This window comes from Myotis nattereri, assembly GCF_964212035.1.
Source record: "Myotis nattereri genome assembly, chromosome: 5".
Taxonomy (NCBI): Eukaryota; Metazoa; Chordata; class Mammalia; order Chiroptera; family Vespertilionidae; genus Myotis; species Myotis nattereri.
The window spans coordinates 5,298,818-5,322,392 of NC_138080.1; the positions used below are offsets into that span (position 1 = coordinate 5,298,818).

Genomic DNA, 23,575 nt, shown 5'->3' on the forward strand with positions numbered 1-23,575 from the left:
ATGGACATAAATAGCAACACTTAATTGGTGACCCTGTAGACCACAAGTAGAGCTCTGTCCCTGGTCAGATCAGTAGATGTGTTTCCTCAGGTTGAAATTGTAGTCATAGCCGGCCTCGGTTCTGTGACGGTAAATGACATGTGCTTAACAGACACCCTGTAGGACAGCGGTTCTCAACCTGTGGGTCGCGACCCCTTTGGGTCGCCTAAGACCATCGGAAAACACATATATAATTACATATTGTTTTTGTGATGAATCACTATGCTTTAATGATGTTCAATTTGTAACAATGAAATTGGGGGTCACCACAACATGAGGAACTGTATTAAAGGGTCGCGGCGTTAGGAAGGTTGAGAGCCACTGCTATAGGAGCAAGGCTTGTAGTTTCAAGCTGCCAGATTGTTTCCCTTCACATCTGACTTGATCCTCACGTCTTCATAACATTTCTGTCCTGAAACTTTTCTTCCAGAATTCGTTGTCATTCACAATGGGATCATCACAAATTACAAAGACCTGAGGAAATTTCTGGTAAGCTCCTTCCCCTGGGTAACATCTAAGTCAAGTGCCTTTGGTCCTCCCCCAGAAACTTTCCAACCAGCTCATTTCCCTCCGGAAACAAAAGCAGGAGCGGAGTGAGGGCCACTCTCGGCCACGTCACCACCTTGGACACAAACCTCAGCTGCAGCCCAGCCGGCTCCTCAGATCTTGCTCGAGTAGATGCACAGGGGCTGCTGCAGAGTCGCAGAATCAAAAGAACACGAATTTCCTTTTATTAAAGTGTTTGCACTCAATTGTCGACTCATACACCAAAGGGAATGTGGGGCGGAGAGGCAGATGGCCAGTGTCTAAAGGATGAAAAGGCTGTGGTGTTGGCTGGGATGTGGGTGGAGTTGACTCAGCTCATTTGATTACTCTGACTGCCGTTATTTTGCAATGTTCAGGTTCATGGCAGGGACCAGCTTTGGAGGTGGGGCAGTCTCGGGGCGTCCGGAATGACTCAGCTGTGTTATGCTGTGTGATTCTGGCAAACATTTCTCATCCCTTTCACATTTTCCGTGTCACTCCGACAGTTCCTTAAGTCACTCCGAGGGCAAGTCATCAGGGAGGAGAGGGAGCTGGCCCGGCCAGCGTTTCGCAATGACCGTTATCTGACTCTCTGTGTCCAACCAAATATTCCAGGAAAGCAAAGGCTATGAGTTTGAGTCAGAGACAGACACGGAGACTATCGCCAAGCTGATCAAATACGTGTTCGACAACAGAGAGATTGAGGACATCACATTTTCAACACTGGTCGAGAGAGTCATTCAGCAGTTGGTGAGTCACACCTGCTAACTCACCCCGCCATCTTTCATAAGCGTTAGGCAAATGTATGCAAAGTTCCTGAGAAGTCAAGCTGGCTCACCTACAGCCTCTGGCGTTACGCTATCAGGTCCTTGTAACATTTGGAAAAGTCCTGAGGTCTGGGTGGTAAACACCAAATGGAAGTGCCTTGCGTTTTAACGCCTCTGAAGTTGTGATTGGCCTCGGAACCGTGGGTGCTTCCCATCGCAGGTCGCACACAGGACCTTGGTGGTGGGGGTTCACATGGCCGGCTTTTTATGTGAGACGTTTGTGCCTTTAGTTACATAACCTGGATCAGGGGTCCTCAAACTATGGCCCACGGGCCACATGCTGCCCGCCGAAAACATTTATCCCGCCTGCCAGGTGTTTTTGCCGCCGCTGTGTGCATAGCATAGGAATTTGTTCATAGTTGTTTTTTTTAAACTATAGTCCGGCCCTCCAACGGTCTGAGAGACAGTGAACTGTTTAAAAAGTTTGAGGACCCCTGACCTAGATGCATCTCGTTGATGTCGACTTGGAATTGTCCCAGGGGAGAAATGGCCCGGCATCCTTCCTGGCATTGGCTCACAGAAGCCATACCGGGTCTTATTTTCATTCACCACGAGGAAAGTGCGGCACGAAGAAGGCTGCAGTGCTGCCCAGCTGCAGGGTGGTCTGAGTGAGCTCAGCACGGGTCATGGAGCATTGGCCCCTTTAACCCTCACAGGTGTCCCCTGAGTAGATGCTGTTCCAGGCCAGGAGCCCTGGCCCTGGTTCTCACCTGGTCCCTGGTTCTGATGCACCAGGTCGCCCAGTTGATCACAGAGCTGGGATTTGTTCCGCCGGGGCCTGAGCGGGTGTGGTTGCTGTTGGTCACAAGGTCTGGTCTTTGTAATTAGCATGGCTCCGTCTATGTCACTTTCTCCTGATGTCACCCTGCTGCTCTGCATCTGGTGCCCTGAGTGCGCACCGCCGGCATGTCCCCAGGACCTCTCACAGGGGAGAGGGGCCCGGGGAGACCCGCCGGGGGTCAGGCTGCCACAGCCTGGCTTAGCAGAGTGAGCTGTTCCTCACTTCTCTTCCCTGTGCCTTCAGGAAGGAGCATTCGCGTTGGTTTTCAAGAGCATCCACTACCCGGGAGAAGCCGTTGCCACAAGGTAAGGCAAACACATGACTATTTCAGTAGCAAATAACTAAAACACAGCCACTCAGCTTGAGGCACGGGGCCTGCGCCCTGGACACTGGAAGGCGCTTGCTCTGTCTAAAGGACAGCCGTGGCTCAGCCACAGAGAATGCACCCCACCAGCTCTTTGACCAGAGCGTCTGCCATTTTAACAGAAAAAAACAGAGTTGGATTTTTATTTGAAATCTCCATACTTTTAGAAGTTGACAACAAAATTCAAATTTAAAATAAAATTGTATAAAGGCACATCCAGCTTTCATGGGGCTTAAAGCCTATACAGTTTCAGAGACTCCCTTTAGAAAATGCATGCAAATTCATGAATATGAAACTAGGAACAAAAATGAACGTGGTTTGAATCCAATAAAGAGGGGTCCTCACAGGCCCAACTTCATCACCTTCGTGGCAGGGGTGTCCCAGGAATCAGCCGAGAGGACCAGCTTCAGCCTGTGTGCCCCTCTGTTAGAGCCCCCCAGGGTCCCAGCACTGCGGATGTACACAAGCAGGTGTATGAATGCCATCCTGTTGTTTTATATTCAGAAGGTTGATTGTCCATCTGTCCATCCATCCATCCGACCATTCGTCCATCCATCCAACTAATATTTGTTGAGCATTTACTATGTGCTGGGTCCTGGGGACCTGGGGACATCAGAGCTGGTCCTGCCCTTAAGGACAGGACATTTGTGCAGGAGGACAGAGCAGGGCAGAGACGGTGATACTTTGTGATGGGGGCTTGGGGTCTGAGGCAATACACTAGAGGTCTTGGGGAGAGCAGGTGTCTGCCCGCGAGAGGCAGGCCGAGTGACCAGTGTGAGTAAAGGCAAGGAGCCCAGAGCAAGCATGGCACTGCTGGGATCTCCCGTTAGGCCAGGATGTGGGGAGGGAGTACTGGTGCGACTCGAGGCTCTTCCAGTTTCAGTGTGTGCTTGTTGATGCCTTCTGTATGCCACACATGGGGGACGGCAGTGAGCAAGGTCATGGGGACACTCGAGGCTGACGGGGAGTGGGAGCACCTGCGGAGGCCCAGCTCTGCAGAGCCTCAGATGCCCTGAGGGCTGCAGGCTTCCTTCTGAAGGCACTGAGGAGCCATAAAAAAATGCCCTCAGGCCCTGGGAGACTGGGCCAGAGAGGGTGGGGCTCTTCCTTGCAGACTGTCAAACTGTCTAGGCAGGAAATGCATTATGATTTTATTCTTTCTAAGACAGGAATTAATTTATCCTGTGGAATTTTATTCCTTCAAATTATAGAATTTTATAATACCAGTTGGTCCTTATCAAATTTAGAAACCCCTTTTAAAATCTATTATCATAACATTACTATTTTAAGTGAATGTAGAAGACAGTGTGAAGAAGCAATAAAGTTTTATTTTTCTAGATTTTCTCTATAACCTGCAGGACAATCTTTGGGATGTGTTTGGAGCATTATATGGCACAAAGATTGGAGAAGCTATAGAGCTCAACCCATAAAAAACATTTTGGGGAGACATTTAACAAGAAATATAGATAACTATGGTACTTTCTAACCGTCATTATTATAAAGAATGTGTAAGCTAATTTCCCATTGGACCCAGAAAGAACTTTGTCTCTGATATGCTTTATATATAACTAGAGGCCCAGTGCATGAAATTCATGCATGGGTAGGGTCCCTAGGCCTGGCCGTCAATCAGGGCCTATCGGCAGGGCAATGGGGGTGGTGGGGGGGACCCCACTGGCACCTGCCTTGGCTGACCCGGGGCTTGTGACCTGGGGGCAGCTCCTGTGTTGAGTGTCTGCCCCCTGGTGGTCAGTGCGTGTCATAGCGACTGGTCATTCCACCGGTGGTTCCACCATTTGGCCAATTTGCATATTAGGCTTTTATTATATAGGATAAAACATTGTCCAAAATATTCAAGGCACTCACAGCACCTTATGCAAAGACACAGACTTTGTCCTCCTACTTGGAGAAATCAGAGTGAGGTCCAAACAGGCAACAGTACTGGAAAATAAGATCTATTACTAATGAAGAAGTATTTAGGGCCTGTATTGAGTCAGGTTAGCAGGCCAAGTGGATATATGTGGGGTGGACTCAGGCTGACTCAAGTCATTCATGAGTACATTGATCTAAGTTAGCAAGAAACTGGTTGATGTAAAATATTACCCCATTGTCTTCTAACGAGTGTGTTGGAGACAGCGCTCTCTAATTGCCTTATTCACACATTCCCAGTGTTTCCTTCCTATTAACCAGCTAGCATGCAGGGGAGGAAAGGCTGTGTTCTTGGACGGCCTGGAGTTCCTGAGTTGCGGAAGCGAACTGGTGTTGCACAGCACACCCACTGGGAATTTGACTTGCATGCTGTCATGTGTGAGAATGAGCAAACCATTAGGTCTTGGAGGCAGGATGCCGTTCAACTCATGGAACAATGTCTGATAAACACAGTGCCTGCAGAAGCTGTGAGCCAGAAAGGAATGCCAAAAGCACTTTGCTGAAGACTGCCTTCTGGTGCTAGTGGCCGAGCTGGGGTGGGGGTACAGGGGACTTGAGTTGGGGGCCCTCACTCAGCGCAGCTGCAGGAATTGCCCATCGCCATCCTCTTTGTGAGGAGTCAGCCTTGTGCAGGTTGGAGGTTCGAGGTGTTCCTTAGGCAGAAACAAAACGGCCCGAGAAAGCGCTTTAAGTCGCCCACAAGATTGAGCGGACCCAAAGCCCGTCAGCTGAATGCTCCGAGGCTGGAGGACACCTCAGCGGATGAAAGGGGGCAAAGAGAGTCTTCGTGCAGATCCTGGGCTCCCTGTTTAGAGGTGGGCGGGGAGCAGAGGCAGGCGGAGACCCCGGCGCACCTGCTGCTGCCAGGGCCTGACAGGGACTCGGCTTCGGACGCCAGCACCGTGTGGGGTCTCACTGGGCAGGTGGGTGGCACCTCAGAAGCGAGCTGGGCTGCCACCCACGCTGGCCTGCTGGGCTCTGCCCCAGCCTTGGAGCAGCATCTTCCTGTGGCCGGCGTCCATCGTGTGGGCCCTCAACAGGACTCTGCCACGGGGGGCAGGCGAGATGTGGGGACTGCCCTCAGTGCGCAGAGGACCGCCAGCCCCGTCCCAGGTGTCAGGTGACGGCTAACCCGGCCCCCTCTCGTCCCTGCAGGAGAGGCAGCCCCCTGCTCATCGGAGTGCGGAGCGAATACAAGCTCTCCACGGAACAGGTCCCCGTCCTGTACATGACATGTAAGTCCCGCAGCCCTGCCCCTGGAGGCGTGGTGCCCTCATCGTGTCTGGGTGGCCCACAGGTGGCACCAGATCCAGAAGGTTCTCAGGCAGCTGAGCCTCGGCTCCATTTTTCCAAAACCTTTTTTACTCTGGATACTTTACACCATTATCCCAAGCCCGGGGGATGGCGTGCCGCTCCGGTACATGCAGGCAGCCTGCCCGGATTCCAGCGGTGATTTGGCGTGTTCTCTTTGCGGCCGTTTAAATGCTCTTGCTATTTGGGGATCCTTCACGCTATTTGGCTGACACAGCCAAAGCTAAAAATTGCACATTTCTCGCACATGCATTCAGATGGAAATGGGCTCCATGCTGCATGTTCTTCAAACAAAAGGGTTTAACGGGACGCTCACTCCTCTCTGCATTTACTAGGCAACATTGAGACCGTGAATAACATCCGGAAACCGAGGGTGCAGAGGCTGGACAGCTCGACCTGCCTGCAGGCCGTGGGCAACAAAGCCGTGGAGTTCTTCTTCGCTTCCGATGCCAGGTAGCCGAGCCTCGTCCCCTTCCCGTCCGGGGACTGTGTAATCGAGAATGTCGGGCTGCACCGCCGTTTCTGATTCACCCCCCACGTGAGCTGTTTTCTCGCAGCTCAGCAGGGGCAGGGTGCTGTCAGATGTCAGTTCTTGGAGGCCTTCCTCCGGCAGCAAATCAATGTGTGATGCCCCTTCCCTCCTAAAATGCCAGTCAGTGCCCTGATGTGGCCTCAGCTGGGGCGGCCGGGCATGATGGCCGTCTCGCAGCCGTCGAGCACAGTCCCCCCTGTGACGCCCGTGCTTGCCTTGCCCCAGCGCCATCATAGAACACACCAACCGCGTCATCTTCCTCGAGGACGACGACATCGCCGCTGCGGCCGGTGGGAAACTCTCCATTCACCGGGTCAAGCGTTCGGCCAGTGATGACCCATCTCGAGCCATCCAGACCTTGCAGATGGAATTGCAGCAGATCATGAAAGGCAGGTGTCCTGAGAGTCCGGGCAGCAGCCACGGGGGCAGGTGCTCCTTGGGGATGCTCCTGAGCCTCTCCGCCCTGCCCGGTGGGGCCTCCACGAAGGGGCTCAGGTGATATCAGGGTGTGGGGAGCCTGCCTGGCTCCTGCGAGGAAGCCTCTGAGTATATCCAGCGCTGGTCCCCTGCTCCCTGCGACCGTCCACCCACCCCCTCCCTTCACTGCCTCTGGGACACGTGCCTATGCCCCAGGCACCATTCTTCTCTGGGCGGAAGCCCTGGGTAACGGGAAACTATGGACCCCTTTCTCCTTTTGAGGAGAGCCTCTCTGTCTCCCTGCACCCGCACCTGTCTCCCTGCACCCGCACCTGTCTCCCTGCACCCGCACCTGTCTCCCTGCACCCACACCTGTCTCCCTGCTCCCGCACCCATCTCCCTGCACCCACATCTGTCTCCCTGCACCTGTACCTGTCTCCCTGCACCCGCACCTGTCTCCCTGCTCCCGCACCCATCTCCCTGCACCCACATCTGTCTCCCTGCACCCGCACCTGTCTCCCTGCACCCGCACCTGTCTCCCTGCACCCGCACCTGTCTCCCTGCACCCGCACCTGTCTCCCTGCACCCACACCTGTCTCCCTGCTCCCGCACCCATCTCCCTGCACCCACATCTGTCTCCCTGCACCCGCACCTGTCTCCCTGCTCCCGCACCCGTCTCCCTGCACCCACATCTGTCCCCCTGCATCTGCACCTGTCTCCCTGCACCTACCTCTGTCTCCCTGCACCCGCACCTGTCTCCCTGCACCTGCACCTGTCTCCCTGCACCCACATCTGTCCCCCTGCACCTGCATCTGTCCCCCTGCACCTGCACCTGTCTCCCTGAACCCACATCTGTCTCCCTGCACCCACATCTGTCTCCCTGCACCCGCACCTGTCTCCCTGCACCCGCACCTGTCTCCCTGCACCCTCTTCTCCGCAGGGCAGCCTGGGCAAACTTTTAAGAACATCAGAACCTTTGTCCTGCTGCTTAATGCCCTCCAATGGCTTCCTGCTATTCTGAAAGTAAAATGCACCCCCTCACACACATGCAGCCTGGCCCCACCTCACTCTAGCCTTCCCACTACGCCCTGCCCACCCTTGGCCGCCTTGTTACTCAGACAGGCCCTGGGCTTGCCCACTGCAGGGAGGTGATTGCATTTACTGTTCCTCTCACAGGACAGTTCTTTTGATCATGTCCCAGAAATGTCAGCCCCTCAGAGAGCCCCCTTGCCCCATGTCTGCAGGGCCCATGCTCCTCACCTGTCTTAGGTGCTTCATGGCACCTTTTGTACAAGTCCTCTGCTGAAGGTAGCAGGCAGGGACACTGCCATGGCATGTCTGTGCATCCCGGAGAACAGCCCCACCTGTCTAGACGCCTCCGATCATCAACACAGCACCTGTCTGGGCCCTAACGTACTGCAGCCATATGGTCACTTTGACCTCGTCCAACCCCATTCAAATCAGAGCCCTGAAAATGCATGTGTGACTGGAAAGGTTTTTCTTTAATACAGAACTCGGAGGCTATTTGTTTAAAAGGAAGTGGTCTGTTTCTCTGGGCCCGGCTTAATTTGTGCTTCCCTAAGTAGGTGCGCTTTTACTTTCTTCTGGCCTTGCAAAGAGGAGTGTGACCCCATAAGACCAGCCCAAATTTGTTACTGGCATTCCTCCCTCCCTTGTGAAAGGGCCAGGTGTGTAAACTGAGGTAGGAATCCTGCTGCCCTCTCACTTGTCCCCGTGAGCATCAGGCGAACAACACCTGGCAACTAACCTGCAGGGTCTTTACCTGTGTCGTGTTGACTAACTGCATAACACCTTTGTCTTGATGAAAAGTTAAGCCTGGAAATAAAACTAAATGGAAGGGACCTCTCTAATTGCTGTTCATCGGGCAGGTAACTTCAGTGCGTTCATGCAGAAGGAGATCTTCGAACAGCCGGAATCCGTTTTCAATACTATGAGAGGGCGGGTGAACTTTGAGACCAGCACAGGTAATCCCTCCCCGGACCTTGCCCAGGCCCTGCGCAGTGCCTGTGAGGGCTCCGGCTGACACCCCGTGTGTGCCCCGCAGTGCTCCTGGGCGGCCTGAAGGCCCACTTGAAGGAGATCCGACGGTGCCGACGGCTCATCGTGATTGGCTGTGGAACCAGCTACCATGCCGCTGTGGCTGTAAGTGCAGTTCGTGGGCCTGGGTGGCCAGGGAGGTAGAGGCGGCCTAGGACAAGAGGCACCCTACCTGCTGCCAGGTGTCTGGCCGTCCAGATTTGGCTCCTGTGAGCCAGTGCGAGAGCGGGCACCACCTTTCTCCTGCGGTTCTGCCCTGGGTGCCTGAAGGTCCCTCCCCACCTGATACGAAGGCTCCATGTCGCAAGTTGTCTCTAGAAGCCCAGTAGTTGTCTCTGGTGTCCCTGTAGCGTCGTGACTGACTTGAGTCCCCATTCTTGTTGGCTTCAGACGCGACAAGTTTTGGAGGAGCTTACCGAACTCCCCGTGATGGTGGAACTTGCTAGCGATTTTCTGGACAGGAACACGCCTGTGTTCAGGGATGACGTTTGCTTCTTCATAAGCCAGTCAGGTAAGGGATCGGGCTGTGTTCGCTCACCTCGCTCTGTCCCCTCATCTTCACGCCCCGAAGTTCTCATGCACCAGCCGCACGCTGCTCTCACGCATCTGCTCATGGCACCCTCAGCACCTTTGGGGACCGTCCCCATGGGGAGGGCCATGCAGCCAGGGCTGCTTCCTCCTCCAGGTACTTCAAGCCCAAGGCGTATGGGACCACCCATCAGGGCGCCATGAATGTGTGCTGGGTTTCATGAGCAAGTTCTTCAAAATTCCGCTGGTTCAAAGGCTGTGTGGTTGCTGGGCAGTGCCCACACCGCCAGCAGGGGAGGCCTGGAGAGACTGCTCCAGGGTAGGGCTGGCTCAGCAAACCCCGCCGGGTGCCATCCCAACACTAAGCTTGGCTATTTGCTCCTGTCGGGCTGGGCATATGGTTGGAGAGGTGAACCGTGGCCATATGCTGGGAGTGCCTGTGCGCTCCAGGAGGGTTTTAAAAACGTTTTAATTATAGAAAATTCCCAGGCCTTTATCAGAGTAGAGATTGCCATGAGGCATTGCCTCGCCGTAGCAATGATCAGCTCAGCAGACCTGGGGTTGTCCGAACCCACAGGTTATTTGGAAGCCAGTCTCAGACGTTGTGCTATTTCATCCATAAGGACTTCAGAATGTATCTCTTTTGGATAAAAGGGGGAAAAAAACTAACCACAAAATGGAAGCAGTATTGAAAGTTCCTATAGATATCAGGGCTTCCATTTTGGAATCTTAATCCTACTCCTATTTCAATGACAAACACTCACACAGACACACCCACCTCCAGCTGAGCACCAGGCACCCAGGGGCTGCCATGTGACTTCAGCTGCCAGCATTGCTGGCTTATGGTCCCATCAAAATCTAAAAATGTTTCATGAATTGCTGGGAGCCACTCACCAAAGAGCAGAGGTGGATTTAATGTGAAAATAATGTAGGGACAGCTCCTGAGTATCTTCACCAAAGGGTTTTAAGTTTCATTTTGTTTAGCCCTGTCCATTAAGTTAAAAAGTGCTGTACCAGACACCGGGGAGCAGGGCTGATGGAGATGGAGGCATCCTGCTCTCCCCTCCAAGCCCTGAGCCCCACTGGCACTGAGGAAGGCTGGGTGACGCCCAGAGTGCTGGATGCGAGTTGGAGGGAAAAAGGAGGAAAGGGTGGGACTTGCAGCCTGCTCTGCGGAAGAGCTGCTGGGGAGGGCGCAGCCGAGAGCAGGGGTTGAGTGCACAGCGAATGGGTTTGGTTGTATGGCCTGGGTTGTGCTGAATTTAGTTTGAGTTCTTTAGGATTTGCAAGCTTAGGGAGTTGGTGCTGGCTTATGTGTGGATCTATTTACGTAGTTTTATTGTAAAAATAATTTTTGTCCACCCTGCAAGGCTGCAAGAAGCGCTTCTCTTTATAACAAGGTTTATTTGAGAAATGCCATTTGGGGGCATTCTTGCTTTTTAAATGTTAAATCTGGGCACATTCTGAACAAGACAGCTCAGAGCTATAGAAAGGCACTGGGCCCAGGCCCACCCAGGTTGGTGCTGACTCGTGGCCTTGAGCGGCGGGCATTGCTTTCCTCTGCTGAGTCCCCGTCCTCCAGGGGAAGTGAGGACAGTGGCCTCACAGGACTGCCAGGAGCGGCGGTGGGCAGTGGGCGAGAAGGTGCTTACCGCATAAACAGCAGGGGAACCTTGAGTCTAAGAACCAACCAGCAAAACGGCTGAGCATGCATTTTCCTTTCTGGGTGCAGTGGGCTGTGTCTGGGCACTGAGCTTTGTGTAAGAGCGGGGAGCCAGTGGGTGGGGCAGAGCCGTGCCCCCGTGAACACGCGCTGAAAGGAGGGTCTGTGTGGCAGGCGAGACCGCAGACACCCTCCTGGCGCTGCGTTACTGTAAGGACCGCGGGGCCCTGACCGTGGGCGTCACCAACACTGTGGGCAGCTCCATCTCTCGGGAGACCGACTGCGGCGTCCACATCAATGCGGGCCCGGAGGTCGGGGTGGCCAGCACCAAGGTGAGAAGCCGCGTGAGCCCTGTGGGAGGGCCTGGGCCGGGCCGGCGGGCGGGCGGAGGCCGGGAGGGGCCCGGTGATCTGCCCCCCTCACGTGGTGGCCACCCGCACATCCGCCCCCTCGGTCAGCGCTGCCCCTGGTCCGCAGGCTTACACCAGTCAGTTCATCTCCCTGGTGATGTTTGGCCTGATGATGTCGGAAGACCGCGTCTCACTGCAAGACCGCCGGCGCGAGATCATCCGTGGCCTGCAGTCGTTGCCTGGTATGTTCCAAATGACACTTCCCGCAACGTTCAAATCCGTGGGCTGCTCTGGCTTTCTTCCTGCCTCTCCAGCTGTTAGTGATGCTGTTAGTCACACCCGCCCTTCCCCTCTAACTGCCCCCTCTCCACTGCAGCTCCCACAGGGCCAAGAGCGAAGTCCACGCTCCTCACCCGTCTCGGAGCCCTGCATGCTGGGCCCTGCCGCCTCTGACCTCATAGAATGCCCTCTCCAGCCCCCTCTTTCGGGACCTCTGATCCTCAGCAGTGAAAAGCTCTTTCCACCCCAGGGCCTTTGCACTCATTCCTTTAGAAACCCTCTTCCTCCATCTCTCTAAGCAGCCAATGGCTTCTCATCACAAGTCTCAGCTCACGTGTCACTTCTTGGGGCTCTCCCTGGCCACCCTGGGTTCCACCCTCCTGCCCCAGCTCTCTACGAAATGTTAGCGGTTTCATTTCTTTTTTTGTTTTTTCTTTTTTTTTCTTTCTTCTTGGGGGCGCTGAGAGGCAAGGGGTTTTCTTTTTTTTTTAATCCTCCCCTGAGAACATACTTAGAGAGAAGAAGAGGAGTGCGGGAGGAGAGAGAGAGAGAGAGAATGAGAGAAACATCAGTGTGAGAGAGGAACATTGATCGGTTGCCTTCCGTATGCACCTTGACCGGGGATTGAACCTGCAACCCAGGTATGTGTCCCGACCATGAATCGAACTGGCAGCCCTTCGGTGCATAGGACGATGCTCAACCAGCTGAGCCACGCCAGCCAGGCCAGCCAGTTTCCTTTCTGTCTGGCACATGCTGTGACCAAAATTCACTGTTCGCCTATGTACTGGCTTGTCTCCCCAACTAGCATGTCAGCTCAGTGAGCACACAGTCACCCTTGTCACAGTCACTGCTGGAAGCCAGGTGCCAGCGCACAGTAGGTGCGCAGGAAACACCCGAGAGAGCACATGGCCTGCATCTCTTCCTGCCCCAGCTCCATTACAGTCTCACCAAACTCCTCCTTTGCTAGGTTCCATCTTTCGCTGTCGGTGAGATACGGTGTCTGTCGCACAAAATTGCAAACTCTTTGGTTTCAGTCGCTCACTCCCTCACTGCACTCCGTGTACCCCGCACCAGCCGCCTTGCCCGAGGCCATCCTGGGGCTGCCAGGGTGCACAGAGCTCCTTTCTCTCAGCCACTTACACGCCAGGGAAGGAAAGACCTCTTAGGTTTGCTGTGTGCAGGCCCCAGAATAGAAAATGGAAATACCTCACCCCATGGATGCCACGAGGCTGGGCAGCCCTTGAAGAGATGGGGCAGTCATGGGTCCTCCGTGGGAGCCAGGGGCCAATCCGAGAGAGGCAGTGAGGGAAAGCCACCATCTGGCCATACAAAGCCTAGAGGTCTGAATCTGCCCAACACAACATGCTGGAAATTTATTGCCAAGAAAGACATTCTTCACTTCAAGCAGTAATAGCCCTGGCAAAGCAGGACGTTACCCTGATGTCTAAGTCTGCAGTTCCTAAGATGGGGTCCACAGGCCCTAGGGCTTTGCAAAACTATATTCATAGCAATGCCTTCTTTATCATAAATAAGACATGTTTGGCTTTCTGCCGTGTGGACCTTTGAAAGGCAGCGGTGGCCACCCCGGGCACCTCAGCACACCTCCCGGCCGAGGCACCATGCTCTCAGCACCGCACACCCACCTCACTTAGGCACGCCCGTGATGACACAGGAGGCCGCACTGGTCTTATGAAGTGCAGTGCTTCTTAACGTGCTGTGTGACCAGATGGGAAGGACGTGCTAGGTCCTTCTGCTGGACCCTGAAGCACGAGGGTCGTTTAAGAGAAAAGTGGTTGTTGGAGTAGCAAGCTGACTTGGGTATGTGGCAGGCATTTTCTCAAAAGCGAACAAAGTTAGCCCAACACGCTGAGAACACTGACTGCATTTGCTACCAATGATAAACTTCCAGCTTTCAACCGTACTTAAGATTTTGGAAAAACGGATAGCCTGACCACATTCCCAGCGCTTGTACCAATGCATGATGGTACAGAATTATGCATGTGTAAAAGATCCACTTAGCAAAATGCATGTTTTAATATAAAAGGGAGGGAAAGTTTGCTGATAGGATTTCAGATTCCACACCTGCAAGTACTCTTTTAGGAAATGTTGTTTCTTGCATGTAGTACAGTATCAGAGAACATTCACAATGATTTGAAAAAGCTACTTAAACATTCCTCCCTTGTCCAACTGCAAAGTTCTGTGAGATTGCATTCTTTTCCTATACTTTAACCGAAAGATTATCACAACAGATTGAGGAAGGAGATATGAGAACCTGTTTTTCATTTCAAAGTCAAATATTAAGACTTGCAAAAAATAATGCCACTATTCTCACTGATTTAAATATATATATAATGTTTTTATTAATTAAGGCAAAGAAGCCAAATGTACTAAGTGATGTGAGTTCCTAAACCTTGTCTTACGCACCATATTTTCTGATTGTGAATCTTGTTCTAAAGTCGGTATAACTGGCTCTCCCCTTCTGCTGTGTGCACGACATAGAGCTCATCAAGGAAGTATTGTCGCTGGACCAGAAGATCCATGACCTGGCCCTGGAGCTCTACACACAGAGGTCGCTCCTGGTCATGGGGCGGGGCTACAACTATGCCACGTGCCTGGAAGGAGCCCTGGTGAGCACCCTCTGCCCAACCCTGACACCACCACCCCCTGCAGAGGGCAGGCGTGGGAGACCCAGAGGAACCAGCAAGGAGGATAGGGCATTGAGCGAGGGTAGGGGCGCGGGGGCCTGTTGTCCACTGTGTCCATTGAGCACCAGCCCACTACCACGTGTTCTAGCCCTGGGGACATAAGATAGGGGCTCCCAATCTTTATTCTCCCGGGATAAACGTGTAGGACACCCTTGGGTGAGCCCCAGGGGCGTCAGCCTGTGCCAGGCTCCATCTAGATTAGCCCATTTGTACCTCACTAGCATCTTCTGAGAGATGGACAGTTATTGTCCACATTGTACCCAGGAGGAAACAGCCTCCAAAAGATTCATCTTGCTAAAAATGACCCAGCAGAAGTGGCCAGCCTGAGATTCGAACTCAGGTGCACGTGGACTTTGCTCTTCCCTCACTACCACAAGCAGCCTGCGTGGGAGGGTTTGGGCAGACCAGAATTGCGGGGTGGGGCCTCTGCAGAGTGTCCCTGTTACCCCTCACACTGAGAGAGGCTGCAGATCTTGCGGGAATGAGCCTGACAGGCCCTGCACGGTTTAAACCAGTGCCTGGCTGTCTCGCCTCCTGCGGCAGTAAAGATCCATACTGGCTGGTGTAAGAGAGCTGATGGGGTGGGTCAGGGCAGGGCACGGACACGGGGCTATGGAGACGGTGGACATGGCTGTCCAGGGGCCTGGGCCCCGTGCTTGCCCTTGACTCACCATCTGCTTGCTGTTCATGCTCAACCGAGCTAAACGGGAGACACTGTCACAGCTAAGGCAGCACTTGGTACCCAGACAAGGGCATCACCCGTGACCAGCTGGTTCCCCTCCTCTTCCCAGGGGAGCAAGCGGCTGCTTCTTTCCTACGTCCTCTTCCCCCGTTTTAAAGACAATTCGACTCCCAGTAGGTTCACAAGAAACATTCAGAGACTTTTGGGGAAGTGGGGGGCAGGGGGGGCGAGGGTGCAACCTATAAGGAGCCTGACCCCGTGTGCTCCGACTCCCACACCTTCCACTGGAGGGTCCCGCCCTTGCCAAAGGCAGTGAGGCTGCTTCTCAGGGGCTTCAATCTGTCTCCATGCCTCTACCATCAGGGGCTCGGCTATAGCGCCCGAGTGTGCTGGTGGAAGATGCGCATTCAGCTGCATCGCCAGCTGAGTCTTGGAGGGGAAAGGAGCGTTTACACTGCTGCTGGCCCAGTCAGTGACCCCTCTGTGGTCCCTGGGGGGCTGGCACTCCAGACGTCCATGGCATTCAGGAGGGAGTCAGTCTTCCAACAGCGTTTCCCGACCCGAATGAGTGGGTGAGAAAGGTGTCCTTCATCACTCTTCCCAGTCCAGTGACGGGTGTAGTGTAACGCAATAGAACGGGTCTTCCCCACACAGGAAAATGCCAGTAACAGCCCCAGGGGGTGTGACTTTGCTGGACAGTTGGAGCAACCCTTTGCAGTTTATTAATGGTCTAGGACTGGGGAAATGATTATTAATCAGATAATTGGATGGAGGCGTATCTAGACAGAATACAAGTCCATCATTACAAACCCTAACTGTGGAAGGGCACGGGGCCTGGGGAAAGCTAGAGTGACCCTGACTTGTCCATCCGAGGGGGGTGGCTGCCCAGGGGCTGGTCTGGGAACACAAGCTGCAGGCTGGGCTTTTATATGCTCTGGATCGCTGCCGGCCACCTCCCGTGGACCCGGCCTTGCCAGTTGCCTTCTGTGCTGTTGATGCTCTGTGTGTCCATCTGCCTTGTGGCCCTCAACGCCCTGCCTCCCAGCTGATTCTCCCTCTGGTTGATGTGTTCTAGCCCCATGCCTGCCCAGTGTGACTGATTCCACCTCATTTTCCCCAGAAAATTAAAGAGATAACCTACATGCACTCAGAAGGCATCCTGGCTGGTGAACTGAAGCATGGGCCCCTGGCACTGATCGACAAGCAGATGCCCATCATCATGGTCATCATGAAGGACCCTTGCTTTGCCAAATGCCAGAACGCCCTGCAGCAGATCACGGCTCGCCAGGTGAGGGCATTCCGCGGGGCTGGGCCACCTGCTCCTTCTCTCTCCCAGACGTGCCCACCTCAGCCACCGTCATTCCAGCTATGCCTGGGTCCTGCCAGTGAGCAGGGATGACCACCGAGTCTCTCCTCCGTCCCCTCATGAGTGGCGCACACATTCAGAAAGGGCCTGGCCAGCTTTCGACCATGCCCACAGCGGCTCGTTAGTGAGGTCCAGTGACCCAGAGCGCCCGGAGCTGTGCTGGGTCCCAGGCCCAGAGACCAGAGGAGGTACTCCTGGTGGGGAGTCCTGAGGGCAGTCCTGGCACTGCCCCCCTGCAGTTAGGTCATATGTCACAGGTGGAGGGCACTGTCCTCACCGGACTGCCTTCACTCCAGACACCAGCTGCAAGTTCAGGGGTTCTCAGGTCACCCCCACTTCTGAATTTCCTGATAGCCGCTCAGGTCACTAATTCTCTAGAATGACTCATAAAACTCAGGAAAACATTATGTAACTATTGCAGTTTTATTATGCAGGATACAAATCAGGGTCAGCAAAGGAAGAGACTCACAGGGCAAGGGCCCACTGCTTCCCCCTCCCACACAGCAGTGAGCATTGCAGCCAGGGAGCCCGCCTGAGCTTCTAGCTCCAGGGCCCAGTTTTTATTGGGGTTTCATTACGTAGACACAGTAGATTGCATCATTGGCCGCATGACTGAACTCAATTTCCAGCACCTCTTCTGTTCCTGGAGGTCAGGAGCTCAGACTGGTATCACTTGGCTCAAAGCCCCAATTCTCTGTCTTCCCGGCAAGGTCATCCTCCATCCTCAAACTATCCTTGGGCCCACCATGAGTCACCTCATTAGCATAAACTCCCATACACCCACCATGGGAAACAAACACTTCTATCACTCAGGAAAGCCCAAGAGTTTAGAGGTCCCCTCCCAGGAGCCAGGGACAAAGATCAGCCGAAGTCTATTACACTGCAGCTGTCCAGAGGTGGGAGGGTGGAACTCCCCCACATCCATGCTGGAAGGCCTAGAACTTACAGGGAGGTAACATCCGACAGGGCACCTGAGCCAGCTGCTGCCACTCCCAGCTCAGCATGGTGGGCAGAAGTTATAGGACACAATCACTGTGCCTCGTTGCTTAAAACCTTCCAGTGGCTTCCAAAAAACTATAGTGACCGTGAGCCCGCATAATCCAGCCCCTGCCCTGTTTCCCACGCATGCCAGCTGCTTCCTGCCTCCGAGCCTTGGCGTTGGCGGTTCCCTCTGCCCTACATGTTCTTCCCACACCCTCAGAGCTGGCTCTGGTCAGCCAGGTCTCAGCCCAATGTCCCCTTCTAGAGGCCACCCCAGGCTTCACCAACCTCCCCCAAGCGCACCCCCGTTTTATCGCCTCTGTGACACCTTCCTCAAGTTCATCGTTACTTACTGGCTTCTGGTCTGGTTTTGTTTCCCACCACTCAACTGTGAGCCCCATCAGAGCAAGGTGTGGGTGTGCTCTGCCCTTTGCAAGGCACATTGGAGCCACACAGAAACGGGCGCTGAGGGAAGCAGGAGGGCCATCCCCCGCCCAGGAAGGGAAAGAAACTCACCAAAAAGCGTCAAAAACACTGTGTCCTTTGCATGAATCATACATAGCACCTCACCCGGAATTCCAGCAGAAACAAAGGGTCACTGTCCTCCTGGCAGTAATGTTGAGCTCAGAAACAGTCATGTGAGGGGTGCTTCTTTCAGGGACGAGCTGCGTTTCGTGACCCCCTTCCTCTGCTTCAGGGTCGCCCGATTATACTGTGCTCCAAGGACGACACCGAGAGCTCCAAGTTCGCCTACAAGATGATCGAGCTGCCCGCCACCGTGGACTGCCTGCAGGGCATCCTCAGCGTGATCCCCCTGCAGCTCCTGTCCTTCCACCTGGCCGTCCTCCGGGGATATGACGTACGTCTGGGCACTGCCTGACCCAGAAGGGCAGAATGTAACCCTAGCATTCCTTTTTGTTTTTAAATACTTATTTGGCATGTCGACTAAAAAAAATAATATCAACTAGGTGTTTCATCACCAAGGATTTATTTGGGGTGGGGGGGGGGGATGGTTGCCACACACTGTATGCAGACGTGGCAATCTCTAGCCTGTGTGCCAAGATGGATGAGTGTTTATATAAGGGGAAACAGAAATTAAGGGAAAGGGAAGCTAGAACCATAGTTTTATTGTAAACACCGAGTTCTCCCTGTAGGGTTCTTGTGTGTAGGGTTCTCATGATTATGTAAGAGTGCAAGAACTGCCATAGGCCCTAGCTCCTCCCACAGGCCCTCCCAATTGATACATTTTCTTAAAGTTCCGGTTCGTCTTTATCAGGAATAAATATGGATAGGACAAATATACTCATTTTTAAAACAATGATTTTAAAAGTAACTTATACCTCCTGAAAAGAAGCTTGGGAACTGCAAGCTGTGTAAAGACCGTATCATTAACCATAAGCTCATCATCAGGCAATGCTAAAGCAATTCAGTATCTCATTCCAGTCTGCCTTGTGCATGTGAGGTTTTTTTTTGTTTTTTTTTAACATTTTCAAGATTATATCCAAGGTGAAATTTTATATCTTCCTTTGTGATATATTGTATTTTCTCACATTTCAAACTTGTTGCAAGCAACATTTAGTCCCTGTATAATCTTCCACCACAATCTTATAACATGGATTTTAACAATTACTAAGCCAATCTTCTATTTAAAGTGTTTCTAATTTTTCAGAACATTTGCATAAATAACACTTGTAGTGAACATCTTTGTACATACATTTTCATCCCACATTTAAGACTTGTCCTCAGTCTAGCACATGAGTTAACATTTTGGGACCCTTAACATCTATTGTCTACTTATGTTCCAGAAAAGAACCAATTTATGATCTCACCAGCAAGTGTAAGAACACAATTTATTGTGCAAAGGAATCGAAGTTTGATTATAATTTATCTTGAGAAGCTTTAAAAAATACATAACACAGAATACCATATAAGAAACACCTGATGGTGTACGTCATTCAGAAGTGACATGTGCTACCTTTTGTTATATTTCTTAAAAAAAAAAACCCAACACATTATTATAAACAAAATAAGACATCGCAGATAAAGTTGAAGCTACTTTATCCACCAGCCCATCACATTTCCTTCCCAACCCCCACCCCACACTAACAAGTCTCATGGGTTGAGTGCGGATCCTTTCACAATACAATTTGGGCTGTCTTTAATAGCATGAATCACGTCCTTTTAATAGTGCTGCTGCTTGAAACACAGCAGGTGCACTACAAGTGTTTATTGAGTCAACTAAACATTATACGGTTAGCTGAAGTGTCTGGAGTAAGGAACCACTTCCAGGATGCAAGTCTCAGGGGAGCCCATGACCAGGAACCCGGTCTCCTTCCCAAGTTCTCTGATGCTAGGTTTTCCGACACAGCGTGTTGGTGAGGTCTGCGGGATCCTGAGCCGCTACTGTCTGTTACTGTAGGTGGACTTCCCCAGAAACCTGGCCAAGTCTGTAACTGTGGAATGAGAAGAAGGCGAGGAGACCATCACCACGTTCAATCTGGTTCAAGACCCAGGGACGCCATTCCCGTCTCCGAAATCCCAGCAGAGCTCGTCAGCTCCCACGTGCCTTGTACCCAAGTGCTTTGCTTACAGCAGATCCCGTTTCTCTGTGTCCTGAAGCCGCCAGAGGAGAAGGGACTCATTGTTTACACACGGGGACCAGAGCGGACTTTTCCACCGCCGTGCAATATGCGGCTCTCTTCGAGTAACTGTGAACCTTTTTAAACCAGCACTAGTTAGTCTTAAAAGACAAAATATTTATAATGACAATTGTATAGCTTTAAGTTATTTTTCTAGTATGTGGCTTTCTGTAGCCGGGGTCATGCCGACTGTGCCCCTGGCTACAGTGCACCCAGTCTCCTGTCAGGGGGCATTCATCTCAGATTTGAGCACAAGGCACTGTCTCTCGACTCCTTTCTCCTTCCTCTCCCTCTCTCGGCTGCTCCTGAATCCAGTCTCAATGTCAGGGTGACTCTTCCCTCAGCTTCCCTGGCCTCCTCTAAGTCCTGTCGGATGGAATCAGCGTCCTTCAATGGTTACTTCTTGTCTAAATCCAGCTAACTCTACAACTCCCTTTGTCATCTGATCATGGTTCTTTTTAAGCCCAGGCAGCATTTTGGTCCCTGCTCTTGCCGTAGTAAAAAAGCTTGAAATATCCCCTGCGAGAAAGTAGTTTTCAAGTGGGTCCCCTATTTAAAAGCGTGCACAATCAAAGAACTATGCAATTTTAAGACAATAAAGACAGTATACTTTTTTGTCTTGTGCATTTGGATTTGTTAATCTCATTCTTTGTACTTGGATTTTGAGAGCTCCTCAAAACAGGACTCGGCGGTGTCCGGTGGGAGCAGCCTGTTTGCTGGTGCCTATACTCTTGACCTGCATGCTTCTAGCATGAAAATGAGGGCTGTTTCACGGGATGTAACAAAATGTGGGAGACTTGAGACTCTCCTGAAAGTCTGCTCAACAATTGGAGGGGGTGGACCATGTGATGCTGCTTGAGATGGTTGCCCAGAGCCTGAAGGCAGCAGACAGGGGTGAAACTCTCAAATTGGATCTCCCTCCCCCTCCCCCCACTAACCATATTCTACTCGCAGATTCTATTGGTATAATCAGATAGGAAAGTATAAAGCCAAAGATACAATTCTGAAGGTTTTTAGGGTCAAAATTTAGACTCTCCATGAAAGTGCTTCCCCCAGGGGCTTGCATGGTGTCTTTAGGATAGCTAGCTAGTATGTGCGCTCTAGTACCTCATCCAACCTTTGCCCTCAATTCCCTGTGAGCCATTGAGGAACTTTCCCATTTCTTCTACGTGCTCCTCTGTATCACAGGGATTGTAAACCTGGGAACCAAATTTCCAGGTTAAATTCCACCAGTGAGAGGCCCTCCTGGGACATTTGGAAGGTAGTTTAGAAATTATTCATTGAGAAATCATTTGCTTCTCCTCTGGCAGAGGCAGACAGAAGCATGGCTTCAGCAGACAGGAGGTCCCACTATGGTGGTGCTCCCCCAACTCACCCGCCACGCAGTGCTCCAGGCAGCGGCGGCCACCAGCAGAGGTTTCCTGCAGCTCCAAATCCCAGTTCTCAAGAGCTGGCAGGGACGCAGGGTTGTGGTGGCCCTGTCTGACCTCCATTCCCCTGCTCTTCTCCCAGATTTACCAGGTGTGATTCCTGCTGGAAATGGCTGCCCTGGTTTCTGTCTTCCTGACCAAACCACAGCCAATATGACTCGTGGTGTTAGAAAACTTTTTACAACAAGCCAGAATATTTTTATTGGACAAGAACCAGAAAAATGAATTTCATCCTTATGCCCGAGAGGTGATGACCATCCTGACTTTTGGATTAGTTTTTATTTATTGTCCTACCACCCTCGTGTAATCTACCCCCAAGCAATAAGCCACCTGGTCTTGAAGGTGGAGGGCAAGAGCTCACCAGCAGTGCAAGGAGAGGGCAGCACTGTCCCTGCTGGACAGAGGATCCAGGAAGAGGCCAGAGGAACAGTCTTGGGGGCATGGTCTGACTTCTGCTTCTCTGGGAGGTGATGAGACCCCTTCCGGGACAGAGGATCTGGGAAGAGGCCAGAGGAACAGTCTTGGGGGCATGGTCTGACTCCTGCTTCTCTGGGAGGTGATGAGACCCCTTCCGGGACAGAGGATCTGGGAAGTGGCCAGAGGAACAGTCTTGGGGTCATGGTCTGACTCCTGCTTCTCTGGGAGGTGATGAGACCCCTTCCGGGACAGAGGATCCGGGAAGAGGCCAGAGGAACAGTCTTGGGGGCATGGTCTGACTTCTGCTTCTCTGGGAGGTGATGAGATCCCTTCCGGGGACGTCATGAGCAAGGTTACGAGTGAGTTGTGGGAAACAGGGTTCTCCACAGTCGGATGCCTGGCAAGACAGCCATGTGGACCAGGCACTGGACATGCTGCAGAAGGGGGTTAGAGGGGGTGGGCTGCTCAGCACTCCCCGCTCCCGAGCCCATCTTGCCTACCTCCAGCGATCAGGGAAAATGGAGGACTCCTGTGAGTCCTCGTCAGGAGAGACCCTCACCAGGATGTGGTCACAGTATGCTAACTACTGATGAGAACCTGGGCCTGGTTCTCCTGGGCATCAGTCCTCAGGTTAAGAAGACAGCCCGATGGAAGTGGGGTTCTTGGCGGTTACAGTCCCTCTCTGGGTGACACGGCTGCAGTGTGGTCAGTTGCCCTCCAGTCTGCAGGGCTGTCATGTTGGGATCACCTTTCACCATCTGCTAAAGGATCCCTTGTCATCTCACGTTGGTCTCCGCTTCCTGTCTCTCGTGTCTTCCTTCTGAGTTGTACTGTTTGTTTTGGTGGAGTACATAATGGTGCTTGAGAGGTAAGGTTTTTGAGACCTTGTATGTCTGGAAATGACTTTATTTCTCACACTTGAGGGTTTAGCTAAATATAGAGTTCAAGGTCAGAACAATTTTTTTACTTCAGAATTGTAAAGGTCATGCTCCCTTCTCCTGTTTGCAGTGTTGCAGTCAAGGGGTGCAAAGTCTCTCCGATGTGCCTTTTAGGTGACTTTTTCATTTTCTTTTGTTCCCTGTGTTCTGAACTATCCCACGGAGGTGTCTTGTCTCTTTTCACTGAGTAATGGTTTCAGTCTGGTAACTCCTGGTCTTCAGGCCTCGGACATTTTCTTTTAAAAAAGTTTTTCTTTAAAAAAATTTTTAAATTAGTTTACATTCAGTATTATTTTGTATTAGTTTCAGGTGTACAGCATATGGCTAGACAATGGGGATTTTTCTTGAATTATGTTTTTTACTTTAAATAATTTTTTATTTTTCAATTACAGTTGACATACAGTTTTATATTAGTTTTAGGTGTACAACCCAGTGATTAGATATTACAAAATTTATTAAATTGTCATCCCTAAGTTCATTGAGCATCCTTAAAGCCAGTGGTCTGAACTTTCTGTGCATCAATAGATTGCTTGTCTCCATATTGTTTAGTTCTTTTTCTGGAGTTTTATTCTATTTGGGATGTTTCTTTGTCTCCTCGTTTTGGCTGTCTCCCTGTGTTTGTTTCTATGTATTAGGTAGAGCTGCTACATCTCCTGGGCTTGGTTGAGTGGTCTTATGTAGTAGGTATCCTGTAGGGTCCAGTGGCACACACACACTCCAATCACCCAAGCTGGGTACTCCAGGTTTGCTCCCCACCCCATGTGGGCTGTATGCATCCTCTTGTTGTAGGTGAGCCTTGATTGCTGTTGGGACGTCA

The 23,575-nt window shown here is 52.1% G+C and overlaps 1 protein-coding gene across 1 annotated transcript in view; it reads left to right on the forward strand.

Moving 5' to 3' along the window:
- GFPT2 (glutamine-fructose-6-phosphate transaminase 2) overlaps positions 1-20,589 on the forward strand; it is a 39,256-nt gene extending 18,667 nt beyond the window's left edge. Inside the window, exons 5-19 of the mRNA XM_081091899.1 lie at positions 470-528; positions 1,180-1,314; positions 2,416-2,477; positions 5,618-5,697; positions 6,109-6,226; positions 6,531-6,694; positions 8,612-8,707; positions 8,788-8,885; positions 9,171-9,291; positions 11,146-11,303; positions 11,449-11,563; positions 14,100-14,227; positions 16,108-16,275; positions 18,032-18,193; positions 19,754-20,589. Of these exons, the coding sequence (XP_080948025.1) occupies positions 470-528; positions 1,180-1,314; positions 2,416-2,477; positions 5,618-5,697; positions 6,109-6,226; positions 6,531-6,694; positions 8,612-8,707; positions 8,788-8,885; positions 9,171-9,291; positions 11,146-11,303; positions 11,449-11,563; positions 14,100-14,227; positions 16,108-16,275; positions 18,032-18,193; positions 19,754-19,798 (1,709 nt within the window). The 3' untranslated portion in view covers positions 19,799-20,589. The remainder of the gene's footprint in view (positions 1-469; positions 529-1,179; positions 1,315-2,415; positions 2,478-5,617; positions 5,698-6,108; positions 6,227-6,530; positions 6,695-8,611; positions 8,708-8,787; positions 8,886-9,170; positions 9,292-11,145; positions 11,304-11,448; positions 11,564-14,099; positions 14,228-16,107; positions 16,276-18,031; positions 18,194-19,753) is intronic.
- Positions 20,590-23,575: the final 2,986 nt, after the last annotated feature.